Source organism: Cyprinus carpio, chromosome B21 (genome assembly GCF_018340385.1).
Source record: "Cyprinus carpio isolate SPL01 chromosome B21, ASM1834038v1, whole genome shotgun sequence".
Lineage (NCBI taxonomy): Eukaryota > Metazoa > Chordata > Actinopteri > Cypriniformes > Cyprinidae > Cyprinus > Cyprinus carpio.
The window spans coordinates 14,132,015-14,151,876 of NC_056617.1; the positions used below are offsets into that span (position 1 = coordinate 14,132,015).

General features: G+C 39.4%; 1 protein-coding gene and 1 long non-coding RNA gene across 4 annotated transcripts in view; both read right to left on the reverse strand.

Moving 5' to 3' along the window:
• Positions 1 to 19,862, reverse strand: part of LOC122141295 — a 35,718-nt gene that overhangs the window by 13,286 nt on the left and 2,570 nt on the right. For 2 of the 3 annotated variants that reach the window (XR_006157676.1, XR_006157675.1), the window contains exons 2-4: positions 19,115 to 19,183; positions 18,867 to 18,995; positions 18,690 to 18,749 (exon numbers count right to left, since the gene is read on the reverse strand). This is a non-coding gene — a long non-coding RNA (uncharacterized LOC122141295). Of the gene's footprint in view, positions 1 to 18,689; positions 18,750 to 18,837; positions 18,996 to 19,114; positions 19,184 to 19,862 lie in introns of all 3 variants that reach the window. The other variant, XR_006157677.1, reaches the window with a different exon arrangement.
• Positions 4,931 to 6,423, reverse strand: LOC109062983. Its single transcript, XM_042748292.1, has 2 exons — positions 6,239 to 6,423; positions 4,931 to 6,117 (listed from the first exon to the last, which is right to left on the reverse strand). Exons 1-2 carry the CDS (start codon positions 6,325 to 6,327, stop codon positions 5,169 to 5,171), a joined length of 1,038 nt encoding a protein of 345 aa, XP_042604226.1. The 5' UTR covers positions 6,328 to 6,423; the 3' UTR covers positions 4,931 to 5,168.

Below are 19,862 nucleotides of genomic sequence, written 5' to 3' on the forward strand. Positions count from 1 at the left end.
AATAGTGTTAATCGTCTGTTTGTTTACGTCTTTTATTGATTTTTCTGAACATTTCTGCCGTATGCACATAAACTGACTGTCATCACTGATAAGCTACTACTAAATATTGTAGAAACTTAATTTTCTTGTCAAGTTGCTTTGTAATGATTTGTATCGTAAAAAGCGCTATACAAATAAACTTGAATTGAATTGAATTGAAAAATGTCACTGTGTGTGTGTGTGGGGGGGGGGGGGTCGCCGTAAGTGCACCGTATGGTTTTTTGTCCTTTGCCAATCACACCTATGCATATTTTACAGATCGTTTTAATCTGCGCCTGGTCGCTTTTCAAATAACCAAACCACTTCCATATAACTGAATTCGTGCTACCTTTTTGTCGACAATTTCATAATTTTTGAATAATAAATCGAGGTTAGTTTCACTTTCGTGGCGGCTTCCACTCATTTTTGTCGTCCTTGTCGAGTTTTCTTTGCAAAGTGCTATAGGAAATTGACTTTGTTCTTTGACGTGAACGTTTAAAGCTGCATGCTGATTGGCTGTTGTCGCATATTTCTGCTGTATGATTGGCTCTTATATTAATCCATATCGAGTAAAAATGCCTAGGGCTTCTCGTCATTATCAACATATATTTTATCGCAATTCAATATAATATCGTTTATCGGCACAGCCCTACGCTAGCGCGCCAAAAGTTACATAGTGTGCCTAATAAATGTCAGGTTGTTACACTTTTGTTTTAAAGGCAGTGGTTATGTGTATCCTTTAAAAAAAAAAAAAAAAACTGGTGTGAATGAATTTTTTTAATGAAAATCTGCTTGTGTATTACAGGTGCTGTGAGAAAGAGCCATCTATCACGTGCCGCCACTGATGATGAAATTACAAAACACACAATACGGTGGTTCAGCCTGGCAGCTGATAGGGGAAGCTCAAGGAACCGTCCCACTGTGAGCACCCAACAGTAGAGTTTTTCAGAGTTTCATTGTTAACTTAAGTGTTTTGAAGTATTAATTTAAAATAGCAACAGTTACAATAAAATAAAGGTACAAGGTTACTATTTTAGATAAATGTTTTTTATTGTTTTTGTTTTCTATTCAAGAATCTATTTGTTTATATTTTTCTATTCAAAGAATATATAAAAAAAAAATCCAGTTTCTACAAAAAAAAAAAAAAAAAAAAAAAAAAATTAAGCAGTACAACTGTTAACAAAAGAATGTTGCTCAAATATTTACTCTTCTTAATGTTGTAAAGTCTTATTTTCCATTAAATAAAAAAATGTTTTTGGTGCAATTTATTGTGGGGCGGATCCGTTGCGGAGTCAGTTTGCTATCTGGGTTGGTAAATAGCTTATTTAAAAATGTTTCTGTAAATTCTTCCTTACTTCTATATAAACACTCTGAGGTAAATCTCTCAGGATCTGATCTGGATCCACAATCCTTATCTGTTCCGGATCCGCTGGGCTGTGCAAGTAGACTCCGTTCCGGACGCATTTCGTGGATCCGTTCCGGAGCTTGTGATACCTCTGGGGCGCATCCGTTGCGGAGTCAGTTTGCTATCTGGGTTGGTAAATAGCTTATTTAAAAATGTTTCTGTAAATTCTTCCTTACTTCTATATAAATCACTCTGGACGCTGTGACCACGCACTGACTGAAGGCCGCTGAAGCTGAAACAAACGGCTCGAAACAACACCGGGCTTTAAATACAGTTCGAGAAAAATGATACAACATTGAACCAATTTTAATGTTATGTTCTGAAACAAATTTATTTTTTTTTTTTTTTTTTAATTTAATATTGTTTTTATTTTTGTGTAATTATCTTAGTATGTTGTAGATCTATAGGAAAATCAGCGCGCAACTGAAGAGTTGATAAACGGCTCGAAACAACTTCATGCTAGAAATACAGATATAAAAAATATATATATTACAACATCAAACAACGTTCAAAGTTATGTTCTTGTAAACATGTTTTTCAAAATGGTTTTATGTATTTACACTTACCTTTGTCTGAGGTAAATCTATCAGAAATTACGGAACGATGTTAGTCAGTTGCCCCTAACTGCAGAACACAAGCTATCCTGTCAGCGCGCCCGCGCAAATTCAAACTACAGCTGCGGCGGGAGGGGTAAGAACAGTAAATTGATTCCGAAAAGATTCGATTCAAGGGCATCAAGAATTGCAAATCTCATGTGAATCAGTTCTAAATGCGAGGCATGGAATGTCAGTGCGTGATATATTGCTGTTCATTACCTCTATTGGGGGGGGCAATCACACCTATGCATATTTTACAGATCGTTTTAATCTGTGCCTGGTCGCTTTTCAAATAACCAAACCACTTCCATATAACTGAATTCGTGCTACCTTTTTGTCGACAATTTCATAATTTTTGAAGAATAAATCGAGGTTAGTTTCACTTTCGTGGCGGCTTCCACTTTTGTCGTCCTTGTCGAGTTTTCTTTGCAAAGTGCTATAGGAAATTGACTTTGTTCTCTGACGTGAACGTTTAAAGCTGCATGCTGATTGGCTGTTGTCGCATATTTCTGCTGTATGATTGGACGCCACTCTGGACGCTGTGACCACGCACTGACTGAAAGCCGCTGAAGCTGGAACAAACGGCTCGAAACAACACAGGGCTTTAAATGCAGTTCGAGAAAAATGATACAACATTGAACCAATTTTAATGTTATGTTCTGAAAAAAATGTAATTTAAATGGTTTTATGTATATTATACTAAATGCGAGGCATGGAATGTCACTGCGTGATGTATTGCTGTTCATTACCTCTATAGGCTCTATGCAGCGGGGATTGTGACGTATTTCCGACTAAACTCTCTACTGGGCTAACAGTTTCCGGTTCCGTATGCGATAACCAGTGTATGGCGTGAACCTTAACAGCGATAAACATTTCTGGTTGTTCTTATATATAGTTTTTGGCAGCTTAACCATGGAGAAAAAGGTTTTCATTTCAGACCTGATGACTTTATGGAAGGGGCTCGTCTGAAACGTCTGAAAAAAGGTGTTTTCCCTACACTGTTTGAGTGGAACCATTACCAGGAGCAGCCGCCGAGGTTGAGTGTTTGGGAACGTCGAGAGAGACCGCTGACCCCTGATCCTGACTCGGATGTAGACCAAGAAGATATGGACTTTGATTTCGAGACGACTGGACATGATTATTGTTCAGTTCCCAAAGCTGCAGCTGTGGACATGGTTCTACATGAAAACGAGGAGATAAAAAGGGAGCTAGAAGATGTATGGAAGCAGTTGAAGCAAACAAAGATCATACACCGCTTTGGTCTCAAGAGATTTGCTGGGTCCGATGAGGACATACGCTTTTATACAAGGTAAGATTATATTGCCTGTGGTAAGCATTTGTAATAGCATTGCCATTGTCCTGAAAACACTTGTCCACGTTTCTGATAAATATGATTGGAGTTGTATACGCTAGCTACACGTAGCCTAGGCAGCCTAAAAGTAGGCTACACTGACCAAAATAATAACAACAACGTAGACTAACATAATTATAAGTATGAACAGCAGCTGTTGTCTTCAACAGCAACCAGAGTTAAATTATACATACCAAATTCCATAATTGTCATGACTCAGTATTGCAAGATTGTTGTATCAGTTACTTGTAGTTCAGCATTCCTATTTCCTAAACTTTAAACTTACTACAAAGCTATTTATAATTATTTTATACCATGTGAGAACCAATGCATGTTTCTTTCTTGACAGATTTGCAACATTAAACCACCTGATGGCCTTCTGGGAACTGATTGAACCGGCAACTCACAGGATGATTCGTGTCACCAACTCCAAAGTCTTCAAGGAGCCTGGAAACACTTGGGCACTTCCTGCAATAGACGAGTTCTTCCTGTTCTTGATGCATCTTGCTTTGGGCCTCAAGCAAAAGGACCTTGGTCATCGGTTTCAAGTACACCAGACCACTGTAAGCCGCATCATAACAACCTGGGCCAACTTCCTGTACTTTGTCCTGGGGTCAGTGTGCATTTGGATGCCAAAAGAGAAATTACGAGCCCATCTGCCAGAAGAATTCCATCAATTTCGAGACACACAGGTTATCCTGGATTGTACAGAGATCCGCTGCCAAACACCTTCCTCTTTTCTACTACAAAGTGAGGTCTTTTCAAATTACAAGTCTCACTGCACCTTCAAAGCTTTAGTAGGAATGGCACCTCATGGTGCAATAACATTTGTTTCTGCACTGTATGCAGGGTCTATTAGTGACCGGGAGCTGTTCAAACAGTCAGGGATCACTAACCTTCTTACCCCTGACATGGCCATCATGGTGGATAAGGGCTTCTTAATTGATAGCCTAGTGCCATGTAAAATCCACCAGCCTGTTTTCCTGACCAATGGAAAACAAATGTCAGCTGATGAAGTGGCACATACTCAGTCTGTGGCTAGGCTCAGGGTACATGTTGTACGTCTTATCCGTCGCGTTAAAGAGCATAAGTTGTTTGACACAGTCATCCCCTTGTCCATTTTTGGTAGCATAAACCAACTGTTCACAGTGGCATGTTTGCTTGTGAACTACCAATGTGGACCACTTGTCAAAGCATGGAGCCATTGAGTCTAAAAACTCTCATCCTTGATGATGTGCTAAGGTTTGTATAAATATTGTACATATACTTTTGTAAATACTATGGATTTCACACTCTGTTCTGTATTCATACCTCTGATCAACAGACAAAACTAAGACAGTGTTTCCTTATACATATTTTATTATAATTTCATAATACATAACACAAAAAACAATAAGAATCTAAAGATATATGTATATACATAGGTACATATTGTATAAATATAGTGTGTGTGTGTATGTATGTATGTATATATATATATATATATATATCAGGCATAGCCAAATGAAATATATGTATATATAATATATATAATGCTGTATAAAGATAGTGTATATATACTGTAATATAATAGATAGGTATATATATATTATATTGTGTATATATTGTATAAATATAGTGTATGTGTATGTATGTAAATATTGTTTAGTGTAAATAACTATGAATAATACAATAAATATAATGCTGTATAATAATTTCAGTGTAATTGAATGGACCACCAGTGGTATGTGGCCACACTCACACTTAACACAGTCATTAAATGAAGCAAAATCTGAAATGACTTAAACACACAAACACTTCAGTAGGTAGTGGTAAAAAAAAGATCTCCTCTGTCTCTAATGGTACGCATTACATCTACATTTTTGTGTATGCGCTCAACAAGCATGTCCTCCTGCGCACATACCACGAAATCGCACCACTCCAGACCTGTTAGGAGGATCTGACCTTGTACTTGCCAATAGTACTTGTGCTGCCTCCTAAGCTGCAAAGAGCCACCAGACATTTTCAGGTAGGGACAATCAACGTAACTCTTGATGTTGGGGCATTTAATTTCCAGCAGGCCGAATGGTGGATTTTCAGAAGGATCAAACACGACTCCATCGGGGGAGCATCCCAGCCATGGAGCATCAGGGTGTATAATGAACCCGCAGGGTGAATAGTTGACATTTTTTAAACTGCAGTACTCTGTCACGGCAACTGGCTCCATATCGATTCCTCTCCTCATGTCCTTCGTCATGACAGTCCCCCTCAGAATTCTGTGTGCCAGATTTTCAGCTGATGTATGACAGCGAACATGGCATGCCTCGTGAAAGCGTGTAGACGTAACTCGCATCTTTCTCAGTCGATGCCATTCCTGGCATGAGCTCTGCTCCCGTGTTGCAGCTTCAATGCTGTGGGCCATGTGGAATGACACCTGTAGCGATTTCATATATACATGTTCCTCCTCTGATAACACATAGGCACATGTGGTTGGCTCAAGCCTATAGCTTTGGATGGGAAGGGAAGGTTGGGCAGGGGCGTCTGGGATGTTGATGATTTCTCGCATTTCTGGTGGTTTTTGCTGAAATGACAGCACACTCCCGGCCTGGACAGCCCCAAAAGCTGACTGAACTAATGGGACTTCCGCTGACATGCCCATGGTGGTCACCAGAGGTGCAAGCAAAGGGGGAAAGTCCCTATATACTTCTGCCACTCTCAATGTGGCAAGATCTGGCATTTCCCCGTCCAGTGCTTTGTAGAGAGAACTTCTGAAAATGTTGAAGTGAAAAGATGTAAAAAAAAAAAAAAAAAAAAAAATTGCAGCATATTAACTGCATACATATTAACCACATCAACACATATCTTAAACTAAAGGTAAAATAGCCTCACCTCACACAAACAGCGGTAGAATTTTGGGGTTTGCGGACCTCCATGTCTCCCACCGGACCTGGCCTAACACCCTGACAGCAATGACACATTTTGACATGGCATCACAATATGTGCATAGGTACAATTCACATGACAGACAGATGACTTACCAAGGTCCTGTTTGTTGCTGTCGTATGCCTCTAGTTTGAGCTCCGTCACGTTATTCTCTATCTTCTATTTTTTTTATTGTTGAAATCTATTTTATACACCATCATTTTTGTTTCTATAACGTGTGAATATATCCTCTATCGTATTCTACAACAAAAACAATCAGAGCGCCTTGTTATCACTAGTTTTATTTTGATTTCCCTAGTCCGCTAGTAGCTTATAGCCCATTAGCATCACCAGCGTGGTTGTCGCTAAACCCGCGTGCATCGCTAATACTCTGTTCACACACATTACAATTGCTTTACTCACTGTTACTTGCTTTAATGGCGGATGTTTGTCTACCTTTGAGTGCAGGTGACGACACGTTCGAGCTGCATTCGGTGCAGCTCGAGCTGGAGGCCGTGGAGAAGCAGATTCGGGTCCTGGAGCAGAGGCAGTCCCAGCTGAGAGAGCGGAGAGCCGTGCTGGACACCTCCCGGGCTGACGCTCACAAGTCCAGGGTAAGTATACAGCGCGCTGCTAACAGTTCCACCACCTCCACCCCATGTGTTTCTCTGCACAGGCCCGGTGCACCCAGAACGGGATCTGCCCAGATGTCCTTCACGCCGGCGCCGGGACACCACGGACCCTGGGTGCATCCGCAGCGGAGGACGCGAGCCAGGCCCCGGGCGACGACTTCTCCCCCTCCGGTCTTCGAGATCTCCACACGGAACCGCTTCTCTCCCCTCCGCGAGACGGAACGCGACGCTGTGATCGTCGGAGACTCCATCGTCCGACACGTCTGTGCTATGTTAGCCGAAGGTAAAGTGGACACTCACTGTTGGTGCTCGTGTTCTCGATGTTTCTGCGCAGATACCCGCGATCCTGAAGGCCGACGAGAGCCCCAGAGCGGTCGTGCTTCACGCCGGGGTTAACGACACCACGCAGCGGCAGACGGAGATGCTGAAGAGGGACTTCAGGAGCCTGATGGTTCGCAGCACGACGCCCGCGGCGACGATCATCGTGTCAGGACCGCTGCCCACGTATCGACGAGGACACGAAAGGTTCAGTAGACTTTCTGCTTTAAATGAATGGTTATTGTCATGGTGTAAAGAACAGAAACTGCTCTTTGTTAATAATTGGAATCTTTTCTGGGAGCGACCTAGGCTTTTTCGCGCTGATGGCCTGCACCCCAGCAGAGTCGGAGCAGGACTGCTGTCGGACAACATCTCCAGGACTCTACGCTCCATTTGACTAGTAAGCCAATTCTCAAATAACTGCTATGATGGCTTTTGTTCTACCCACTTAAATAGAAGTACTTGCGCTGTCCAATCTATTAAGACTGTGTCTGTTCCCCGAGTAGTGAGGTCAAAATATAAATTTAATGTAGGATCTAGAAAAAACTTATCGTGATTAAACCAGAAAAACGTAAAATAAATGAACAAAAACAATTTTTAAAGTTTGGGCTCATAAACATTAGATCACTCACACCCAAAGCAGTTATTGTAAATGAAATGATCACAGATAATAGTTTTGATGTATTCTGCTTGACTGAAACCTGGCTAAAACCAAATGATTATATTGGTCTAAATGAGTCTACTCCATCAAACTACTGTTATAAACATGAGCCCCGTCAGACTGGTCGTGGGGGAGGTGTTGCAGCAATATATAGTGATATTCTTAGTGTTACCCAGAAAACAGGATACAGGTTTAAATCATTTGAAATACTTATGCTTAATGTTACACTGTCAGAAATGCAAAAGAAATCTATCGTATCTCTTTCTCTGGCTACTGTGTATAGACCACCAGGGCCATATACAGAATTCCTAAAAGAATTTGGAGATTTCCTCTCAGACCTGTTGGTTACCGCTGATAAAGCGCTAATTTTCGGAGATTTTAACATTCATATTGATAATACAAATGATGCATTAGGACTTGCGTTTACTAACTTATTAAACTGTTTTGGAGTAAAGCAAAATGTCACCGGGCCCACTCATCGTTTTAATCATACGCTAGACTTAATTATATCGCATGGAATCGATATTACTGACATAGATATCGTACCTCAAAGTGATGATGTTACTGACCATTTCCTTGTATCGTGCATTCTGCGTGTTAATAATAATAACTATATAGCTTCGCGTTATCGTCCGGGCAGAACTATTGTTCCAGCCACCAAAGACAGATTCGCAAATAACCTGCCTGATTTATCTCAACTGCTCTGTGTACCCATAAATACACATGAACTAGACAAAATGACTGGCAATATGGGCACTATCTTCTCTAATACATTAGAAGCTGTTGCCCCCATCAAATTGAAAAAGGTTAGAGAAAAACGTACTGTGCCATGGTACAACAGTAATACCCACGCTCTCAAGAAAGAAACTCGTAGTCTTGAGCGCAAATGGAGAAAAACTAACTTGGAAGTTTTTAGAATTGCGTGGAAAAACAGTATGTCCAGCTATAGACAGGCTCTAAAAACTGCCAGGGCCGAGCATATCCACAAACTCAAAGAAAACAACCAAAACAATCCAAGGTTTTTATTTAGCACAGTGGCTAGATTAACAAATAACCAGACGCCACCCGATCTAAATATTCCCTCACAGTTAAATAGTAATGACTTTATGAATTTCTTCACTGATAAAATAGATAACATCAGAAATACAAGGACAAATGTAGATTCTACAGCGTCTAATACTTTAGGTTTATCTATCACACCCAAAGATAAACTGGAGTGCTTTACAACTATAGGACAGGAAGAGCTAAATAAACTTATCACTGCATCTAAACCAACAACATGTTTATTAGATCCTGTACCCACTAAATTACTGAAAGAGTTGTTACCTGTAGCAGAAAATAACGCTTCTCAATATTATTAACTCGTCGTTATCTTTAGGTCACGTCCCAAAACTATTCAAGCTGGCGGTTATTAAGCTCTTATTAAGAAACCACAACTAGATCCTAGTGAACTGGCAAATTACAGACCCATTTCAAATCTTCCATTTATGTCTAAAATTTTAGAAAAAGTTGTGTCTGCTCAATTGTGCTCCTACCTGCAAAAAAAATTATCTCTTTGAAGAATTTCAGTCGGGTTTCAAGCCCCATCATAGCACAGAAACTGCACTTGTTAAAATTACAAATGACTTGCTTCTTGCATCAGACCAAGGCTGCATCTCATTGCTAGTTTTACTTGATCTTAGTGTTGCGTTTGACACCATAGATCACGACATACTCATAGGTAAATTACAAAACTATACAGGTATCCAAGGGCAGGCTTTAAGATGGTTTAGATCCTACCTGTCCGATCGCTACCACTTTGTTTATCTAAATGGGGGAGTCATCTCATTTATCACCAGTAAAATATGGAGTGCCACAAGGATCTGTCCTAGGTCCTCTGCTATTTTCAATATACATGTTGCCCCTTGGTAATATCATTAGAAAATACGGGATTAGTTTCCACTGTTATGCTGATGATACTCAACTATATATCTCAACAAGACCAGGTGAAACTTCTAAATTATCTAAGTTAACAGAATGTGTTAATAATGTAAAAGATTGGATGACCAATAATTTTCTCCTATTAAATTCAGATAAGACAGAGATATTACTTATTGGACCAGGAAACATTACACAGAATCTCGTAGATTACAATTTGCAACTAGACGGATGTATTGTTACTTCCTCTACTGTAAAAAATCTGGGTGTTATATTAGACAGTAACTTGTCTTTTGAAAATCATATTTCCCATGTTACAAAAACAGCATTCTTCCATCTTAGAAACATTGCCAAGCTACGAAACATGTTACCTGTTCCTGATGCAGAAAAGCTAGTTCATGCATTCATGACCTCTAGACTGGACTATTGTAATGCACTGCTAGGTGGTTGTCCTGCATCCTCAATAAACAAGCTACAGGTAGTCCAAAATGCAGCGGCTAGAGTCCTTACCAGGTCAAGAAAATATGATCATATTACCCCAATACTACAGTCTCTGCATTGGCTACCTATTAAGTTCCGTATCAGTTACAAAATATTATTACTTACTCATAAGGGCCTTAATGGCTTAGCTCCTGCGTACCTAACTAGTCTTCTACCACGCTACAACCCATCACGCTCCCTAAGGTCACAAAACGCTGGACTTTTGATAGTACCTAGGATAGCAAAGTCCACTAAAGGAGGTAGAGCTTTTTCGCATTTGGCTCCCAAACTCTGGAATAGCCTTCCTGATAATGTTCGGGGCTCAGACACACTCTCTCTGTTTAAATCTAGATTAAAAACACACCTCTTTGGCCAAGCATTCAAATAATGCATCTCATAATTTTGGACTGCAGTTGTATCTGATCAAATGTGCTTGGGTTAAACTAATTAATTTTACTTGGCTGGAACAGCAGCTACGCTAATTATGTCTCTATTTGTTTCTCTGCTTTGCCATGGGATTTACATCCCGTGGTAACTAGGATTTACACAAGCTCCAGTCTGGATCCAGAACACCTGAGAAGAGATGATGCCAGCCCCTCAGAGGACCTCAGATGATGCTAACCCAGAGACAACATACAGAACTACCACATTTTGCTATAAGTTTGATTGCATAATTGCTGTTAATAGTGTTAATCGTCTGTTTGTTTACGTCTTTTTATTGATTTTTCTAAACATTTCTGCTATATGCACATGAACTGACAGTCACCACTGAATATGCTACTACTAAATATTGTAGAAACTAAATTTTCTGTAAAGTTGCTTTGTAATGATTTGTATCGTAAAAAGCGCTATACAAATAAATTGAATTGAATTGAATTGAATTGAATTATGTTAGGTTTGTTTAGTTTCTGTGCAACTGTGCACTGGGGGTACAGCAGGGATGCCTAATTGTGAAAAGTGTGCTGTTTGATATAGTAATGCAACCAAATGGTTGCATAAGGCACACCCCACACAGGAGCAGTGGGTGCTCACCAAAATGACAGGTTTCGAGTCTTTTAACACCATCTAGGGAGAAACAGAAGCTTAGATGAGAAATACCTTAAGCTTAATGCTTTAGAAAAGCAATGTAAATTGTGCTAATCGTAATTTATAATCGCAATTACAATTTCAAGGGAATAATCGACAATTATGATTTTTGTCATAATCGTCCAGCCCTACCATGTACATTTAGATAATGTTACTTATCAGCTGGGCAACTTATCAGCAGGCCTAACCATTACCCTAACATTGACCCTAGTCACCCTACTTTCAATTCGTGTGGCTTTTCATTTTTCCTCATGGATCTATGACACACTGCCCTCACGCTGACCTCTCCTGTCACCTTGTTTTTCATTGACACTGTTACGGAAAAAGATTAACATACATTTCGAAACTGGATTACACTCGTTCTTACACTGTGCTAGTTTGTCTGTTTTAATATTGTAGAGTATTGTGAAACAAAATAGCTAACGTTAACAAGTTCAGTCTCGTCAGTTTCTTGATTGTAGCATGTAGCATGATAACGTTAGCTACTTACCCTCATAGTTGTCGATATAGCTGCCGATATACATTTTAAATCCCTTTTCCCGCTTGCTGTTGGGAGCGGCACATGATGTTGTTACGAGTCGGTCAATGTCATTTACCGTGAGACGAGGTAAATCCTGAAGACAGCGACTATAAAATAGAGCCAGATCTGTCCGTGTATAAACAGGAAGTTGAACAGGAAGTTGATAGCCTAGTACACTCGAACCCGGAACTGTGACGTGCATAGAGCCTATTACAAAACTACTACAAACCCTGAGATACTGTACTACTGCGAATAGTGTGGATTTTATTTTATTAATCTCACTCAAATTTTGCGATTCTGTTCAAAAGACTCGTTTAGATTCATTCAGTTCGGGTTTTGTTTAAACTAGCCTTTAGGTTTTATTTGAATTGGCGTTTATTTTTTAAATGATTGAAAGATTGATTTTTAAATGATAGAGATTGCTAAATTAATTTGGAAGTTATTGATGGTACATAAAAAATAAATAAATAAATAAACTAAAAAACATGATTATTGTACTCACCATGGTATCCATAAATTAACCAAGGTACACTAACCATAGTTTACGTGGTAGCCTATTTGTAGTCACTGCTGTACTTATTTGTTATACAAATGGCAAATAGTATATACTTTTACTATTATAAAACCATGGTTAATTTTTATGAGGGCTGGTGTACTGGAAATCTCTGAACATGTCTAGTGTGTGCAATCAGAAATATCATGTATCTGGAAATCTCTGTGCATCTCAAGTGTGTAGTCGTGTACGGGACTCAGCAAACTTGCCTGGGAAATTTTCGTACACGGGTCGTACAACTTAAGTTTCACTGAAATTTCCCATGTCAGATTTATCCTGGAAATTCCTCTTTTCTCGCAGTGGTGCAAGTACAGGTAACTCAAAAACTTGTGTACACGAGCTGAGACCAGACGTGAGATTTGATCGTAGCCACCGCTCACGTTCATATTGATAAATTCCAAGTTTTGCGTTGAAACGTCCGTACGCCCAATTTTCTGTTGTACATTCGTTTCGTAAATGAGGCCCATGGTCTTTTTGATTATTATTTTTTTTTTATTTGTATAGTTTTTAATTTCTAGTTTGTTTATTTGTTTTGATTGGTTTTTATGGTTTATTTTTGTCCTAAAAGCAAAATTCTGATCCATAAGTTTATTCCAGTCAGTGACGGTAATGCACCAGTCAGATAGGTTGCCAACCACCAATAAACAACAAAGAAGAAGAAGAAGAATCTAGTTAAATGCTGTAATCATCTGGCATGAAAATATAGCCTAACTGGTGGCTGTTGCATTCCCAAAGGCGTGCTAAACTCACTACACGTGTAATAAACGAGTTCACTGCCTTCCTTCACTGTGAATGGAGACACATGCGCTTTGAAACATGCGGTGAAAACAGACATGCTTTTAGTTTTAGTTCGTTTAACACATACTGTGCCAAAGCATAATGGCCCAAAACACAACTTTAAAGACCTTTTATAATTGAATACGAAGTTTAAATATATTTTAAAAACGACAATTTTTGCCCGGAAGACCTAGCCTGACTTTACTTCACATAATCTGCAAATGTCGTTCACAGCCATCTTCACTTCTGTATTTCGCTTGATGGTTTTATTTTCACAGCATACCGGAAAATTGTGATATTTGACAAACTACGTTTAGTACTTAAAATCAAGTATTGTGATAAATAATAAATAAGGAGGTGGCGTAGTCAGTTTATAGACTGGTTTAAATGAAACAGTGGCTGGTACAAGATAACAAGGAGCAGCAACTGCCCAGATATACCATGTGGGGACCCAGAGGCCAGTGACTAAATAATTTCTCTTTGTTTTTTTCTTGTTTTTCTCTGGAAGGGGAACAAGAGGAAGTTTTTGCTCTACGTGAGGAAGTACAAAGACTACGAGTAGCTAATGCACAGTTTCATCAAGGAGGGGGTGCCAGTTTAGTTTCAAGTAGTATTAGTGGACCATCTGAGGTTTCTAATACTGCCTCATCAAATTTTCTTAATCTGGTAACACCTGAAAGGTTTGTTTATATTCATCGGGAGAGGAAGTGTCCTTTTTTTTCTGGCTCTACATCTAGAACTGATTTATCTGTTTATGATTGGATTGAGAATGTTGAAACATGCCTTAGGGGTAGGTGTATTACCAATAGAGAGAAGGCCCTCTTCCTTTATGATCATTTGGAGGGGGAAGCAAAAGCAGAAATTAGATTTCGCTCTTTGACAGATCGGGAAAACCCTGAGGTTATTTTACAAATTTTAAAAGAATTGTATGGTTCCTCCTCTTCCTTTGCTAGTCTCCAAAAACTGTTTTTGATAGAAAGCAAAAAGATGGAGAGTCCTTAAAATAGTTTTCTCACTCATTGTGGGCTTTAATTGGGGATATTGAGCATTTTTACCCAAATAAGCTAATGGACCCAGGCCACCTTGGTTAGAGACCAATTTGTGTAACATATGCGTGATGTAGCATTGTACAGGGAGTTAAAGAGAATTGAGAGACACAACCCGTTAATCTCAGTTTTCTTTAGAGGGTGTGGATATTTGCCTGGGCTACGGGATGCTTGGACATATCTTGCGCCTGTGTTGTTATTGGTTGAGTGTAGGTGTTGCTAGCTCTTATGTGTAAATGCCCAGTTGTTGAGGTGGTGATGGATGGGGTAGGAGTAAAATGTCTGTTAGACACAGGATCAATGGTCACTACCATTACGGAGTCATTCTTTAAGGAGGCATTTCAACATTTGATGCGCCCCTAGGATTAGATCATGTGGGTTGCTTGCCTTGAAGGCAGCTAATGGGCTAGATATCCCCTATGTAGGTTACTTGGAACTGGATGTTCAGGTGTTGGGCAGAACTATTCCAGGCCGGGGGGGCAAGTACCAGGATTATTAGGTATGAATGTAATTGGAGAATGTTATCGAGAGTTATTTGCACAACAAGGAGAAATCTTGTTTAGCCCTTTAGATGCTGATCAGGCCAAGGCAGGCTGGAAGAAGGCGTTGTGTCATTGCCATAGATTAGAGGTGTGCCCAGCAACCAGTGAAGGTAGGGTCCGTGTGCTTGAAAGGGCATGAGATTTTATACCAGCAGGGTCACTAAAGCTTGTGAAAGTTACTTGCCCAAAGGTTCCCAACACCGCCCCAAGATCTATGTTGTTAGAGCCAGGGGGCTCAGATCTTGCCCCAGGTTTGTTGCTGTCACCATCTTTAGTGACAGTGGTAAATGGTGTTACTTATGTACCTGTAGTTAATGTAGGAGTCACAGGGGCTACAGTTCATGCAAAACAAGGGCAAGTTACATCAGGTTGAGGAAATTGAAGGACAGCAGTTGAACTTTGTTGGAGAGTGTGAAGAGACTGTACATGTAACTGTAGTTAATGCTCAGACAGTTATGTGCCTTTATTAGGAACAATTTCCGCATTACAATGGTCAGGACTCACATCTGCAGAGGAAAGACAAGTAAAAGAGTTATTGGAGAAGTACCATCAGGTCTTTGCTAAAAATGAGGGGGACCTAGGGTGTACGGATGAGATTGAACATGAAATATCACTCACTGATAATGTCCCGGTGCGTCAGAGATATAGGAGAATACCTCCTACACAGTGGCAGGCAGTGAAAAATCATATTAAACAGCTGTTGGACAGTAAGGTAATTAGAGAAACCAGTAGTCCCTATGCATCACCTATTGTTTTGGTACAGAAAAAGAATGGTGAATTAAGAAGGTGTGTGGATTATCGGCAACTGAATGCCAAGATATGGAAGGATGCTTACCCAGTGCCCCGTATTGAGGAGTCTTTGGATGCCCTGGCATGTGCACGGTGGTTTTCTACCCTGGATCTGGTGAGTGGCTATAACCAGGTCCCGGTAGCGGAAAGGGACAAAGCAAAGACCGCCTTTTGCACTCCTTTTGGGGCTTTTTGAGTTTAAGAGAATGCCATTTGGCTTGTGTAATGCACCAGGGACTTTCCAATGACTCATGGAAAGAATATTCGGTTATCAGAGCTTGCAATCTGTCCTTTTGTATCTTGATGACGTTATTGTCTTCTCTTCATCTGTGGAATAGCATTTGCAGAGATGGTAGGTGGTCCTTAGTAGACTGCAAAGGAAAGGACTAAAAGCAAAGTTAAGTAAATGCCATTTCTTCAAGCAGGAAGTGCAGTACCTGGGGCATCGTGTGTCCAGAGAAGGGGTGGCAACTGATCCAGAGAAAACATCTGCTGTGGCAAATTGGAGGCGGCCTTGTGATGTAACAGAGGTCAGGTCTTTTCTTGGCTTCTGTAGTTATTATCGGCGCTTTGTGAAGGGTTTTGCCCAATTAGCTGCCCCCCCCCGGTGCGAGAGATTCAATCAGACGCTTCATGATCTGCTTCGCTCCCTCCCACCAGAAAAAAAGGGTGTGGCCTAAGTATATTTTTCAGCAAGTTTGGGCATATAATACAGCTCATCGCTCTACTGGACATTCACCATACTCATTGATGTTTGGGGTGTCTCCTCGACTTCCTGTTGACTCCCTTTTAGGGATGGACATTTCAGAAGCTGACAAGGACGTTATTAACTCTTGGGAAGAGTGGTTGCGGATAACACATCATTTAGCACAATCTTGAAGAGGTAGCAGAATATCGACAACAACATCATAATAATCAGGTAAATGATCTTGGTCTGAGTAAAGGGCAACTGATTTATTTAAAAGATCATCGCCATCAAGGCCGTCATAAGATCCAAGCTGTGTGGTCACCAGTGCTGTATCAAGTGGTTAAATCATGTCCCTTTAGCCAGTGGTCAGCAGGAGATGCCACAACCTCAAGGTGAGATGCTGACCCTTCGACGTACTTCAAGATCAACAGCTGGCCGACACTCAAATCTGCACCATATGCCACAATCTGTAGTGATAAGTGTTCATGTTTGGGCGGTAGGGGCTGCTGCTTTCACAGGTCTAAACTGTGGGGTGGGGGGGTGAATGTGGGAGGAGACTGGCCAGTAATGAATTTATTTGTCATTTGCTTTTGTTTGTGTGATATTGCTCTCCTCTTGTTGTGTGTTGCAGTGTGTAGTGGCTTTGTACAGGCCCAGGCCAGCATCGACACTTAACCTCCCCTGGTGTAGGTGCTTCATGCAAAATGTTCTGGTGTTGCTAGAGGAGGAGTACAGTGAGAAGTGCTTGGTACTCACAGTGATGTTCAGTGGTTGTAAAACTTTTATATAGGGATGAATGAGTGCAGAAGGTGTGAGGGAGTTGTGCTTTATCAATGCTGGCATAAAATCACCCACTACTGTGTGATGCAATACAACAACTTGAAATAGAAGATGCTACCCTCTCCTCATTCCCTGCATTATTGGATATTTTTTCCAGCATGACAATGAATATATTCATTCTCCCAAGGTGAAAATCCTTCAGTGGACTTTTCCACTGGGTATTTCACTCAATCTTAACGTTCTTGAGCAGCTGTGTGGGATTCTGTAGAGACGAGCTGAGCAAAACTCCCCATTAAAGACCAGAGCATTTAAGGAGGTCGGCCAGGGATTAAACAGGACAGATGTGAAAATTTGTCATGATCTTGTACACTCAGTGCCAAGAAGGGTCAGAGCAGTATACTTTAAGTTCTGGAGGACATACTAAGTAGAATATTATACATTTTCTAAATTAAATCTCGGGTGTACTCATTTCTGCAATCCTTCATTTCAACAAAATTGGTTAATTTACTTATCTTACAGATAATATTGGCATATATTTTGTTGTTTTTATTAAGTATATGTTTAATATGTTTACAGTTTGCCATCTTTCCATGAATTATATTAATGATCAATAAGAAAGTACATCTTTTATATTTATTCAGAGGGGGTGTACTCATTTATTCTGTGCACTGTGTGTGTGTGTGTGTGTGTATATATATATATATATATATATATATATATATATATATATATATATATATATATATGTATATGTGAACAAACAAAAAAACTGGGAATTAGTAGAGAAAAATAGAGAATAACTGAGACTTTCACTCCCTAATACCAGTGGAATATACTTGCACATTATCAACAATATGATGCAATACTTTAGGATGATTGCGTAGCACTGACCATATCAACTCCTGCCAAGGCAACAGTCGCTAAGGACAACTGTAAAGTCAACATTCTAGGATGATTAAATCTTCCCACATTTTCCCAGTTCACTTTTTTTTTGGGCTGCCCTCAACTAAAGATTTTTCTGGTCGACTAGTAGTCGCATTATTCGACTAATCGCACATTTATTAATAAACAATTTAAATCATTATAATGAGCCTTTATTTTCTTACGTAGCCTAAATAAATAAAGCTTGCCACAGTGCACTGCAGAAGCTAATGATTATGAATGTGTCAGGAAAAAACAATAAGGATGTTGCATTACCATTTGAATAATTTATTGATACACTATAGTGCTTTCTTTGTTTTCGGTTTAAGAGATGAAGTCGGTGACACTGACTCATCTCCACAGCAGTGAATGCTCCTGTATGCATGTTTCATACGGATTACATAATCTGACAATATTTGTATTCTATTTGAATCTGGGTTTTTTTTTAAAGTAGACATTTTGCTCTCTATAGATATGTTTTCCTATCTGTAAGGCAAGTATACACAGAGTTTCGTGTTCAAGTCAGAGACAGCAGAAAGTGCATCCTGTTTGCTTTCATTATTTAACAAATGTGCAATGTTCTGTTGTTATTGTGAGTGCAGGGGCGGATTTAGCCATTCTGGGGCCCAAGGCAAACACAGGCATGTGGCCCTCTACATATTTTGTTCCTCCCTTTTGTCAATCCTAATTAATCTAAGAAAGACTTACTTGTAATTTTTCTTCAGCAGTCTTCATAAAGCAATGATGTCTGATCATCTGGAGTTCGAGCTGAAAAAAAAAAAAAAAAAAACAGCACAACATTTTAACCGCTTAACAAATATGTCCACTGTAAAATCTTATTTTCATAATATGTTACCTGTGCAATAATATTTATTGTCTATTTACATGGAAGAGCTGTCATTGGTTGTCATTTACATTGATTTCCCAGCAGGTTCTCTGATAGAATCTCCTAACTGGATCTGCTTGCTGCTGCCTAAATTGGAAAAGTTGTTTATGGTCTTCTATCTTGTGTTACTGATGTGAAAAGAAAAAAAAAAAAACAATAAAACAAACAAACAAACAAAAAAACATATGAATAAATGATCAACTATGGACACACAAAAGTAAAATAATATACTGTTTAAAATGTTTACCTTTTTTTCCCTCTGATTTTCTCTTGCTCTCCCTTGGAAAAGTTGGTTATGGTCTTCTATCTTGTGTTACTAAAGTGAGAAAACCACACAAGGCGTAAGAATAAATGATCAACTATGGACACACAAAAATATAATAATATACTGTTTAAAATGTGACTTTCTCTTGCTCTCCCTTTTCTGTCTCTTCATCTCACTTTTCTTTATGTATTTGTCTACTCTTCCTCTCTTTTGAATGTACTGTTATGTACATTAAATTTCTCTTACTTTCTCTTACTAATAAACTCAGCTTTAATTGGTGAGGGAAAAAAAGGAATCTTGGACTTCTGGTTTATTTTTGTGTCTAAAGAACTCAGAACAGTAATGAAACTTTTATGGAGTTAATTTTAAAATGTATCATATTATAGCACATCATACGTCATGAGGCAATGTTGTGAATGGCTGGGATAGTTGCTCAAATCTGGCTTTGCAAGCTTTGTCATCAGCACATCTTGCAATCAGATATTCCATATCCATTGATTCCTGACATCTTGCTCGATGGAGATAACAGCAAGTGCAGACAGCCTTTCCTGAGACATAGTTGACCTAAGGTATAGTTTGATTAGTTTCAGTGATGAGAAACTTCTCTCACTTGAAGCTACTGTTACAGGGAGAGTGAGAAGTAGTCTTAAAGCTATATATGTCAAGTATATTCTCTTCATATATATATATATATACATATATATATATATATATATATATATATATATAT

What these genes read in the sequence shown, in the direction of transcription:
- LOC109062983 (XM_042748292.1), bottom strand. Translation starts at nt 6,327, where the DNA reads ATGTGTCATTGCTGTCAGGGTGTTAGGCCAGGTCCGGTGGGAGACATG. An exon ending in TCTACCGCTGTTTGTGTGAG is followed by an intron (nt 6,118 to 6,238) that starts GTGAGGCTATTT and finishes CAACATTTTCAG; the next exon opens with AAGTTCTCTCTACAAAGCAC.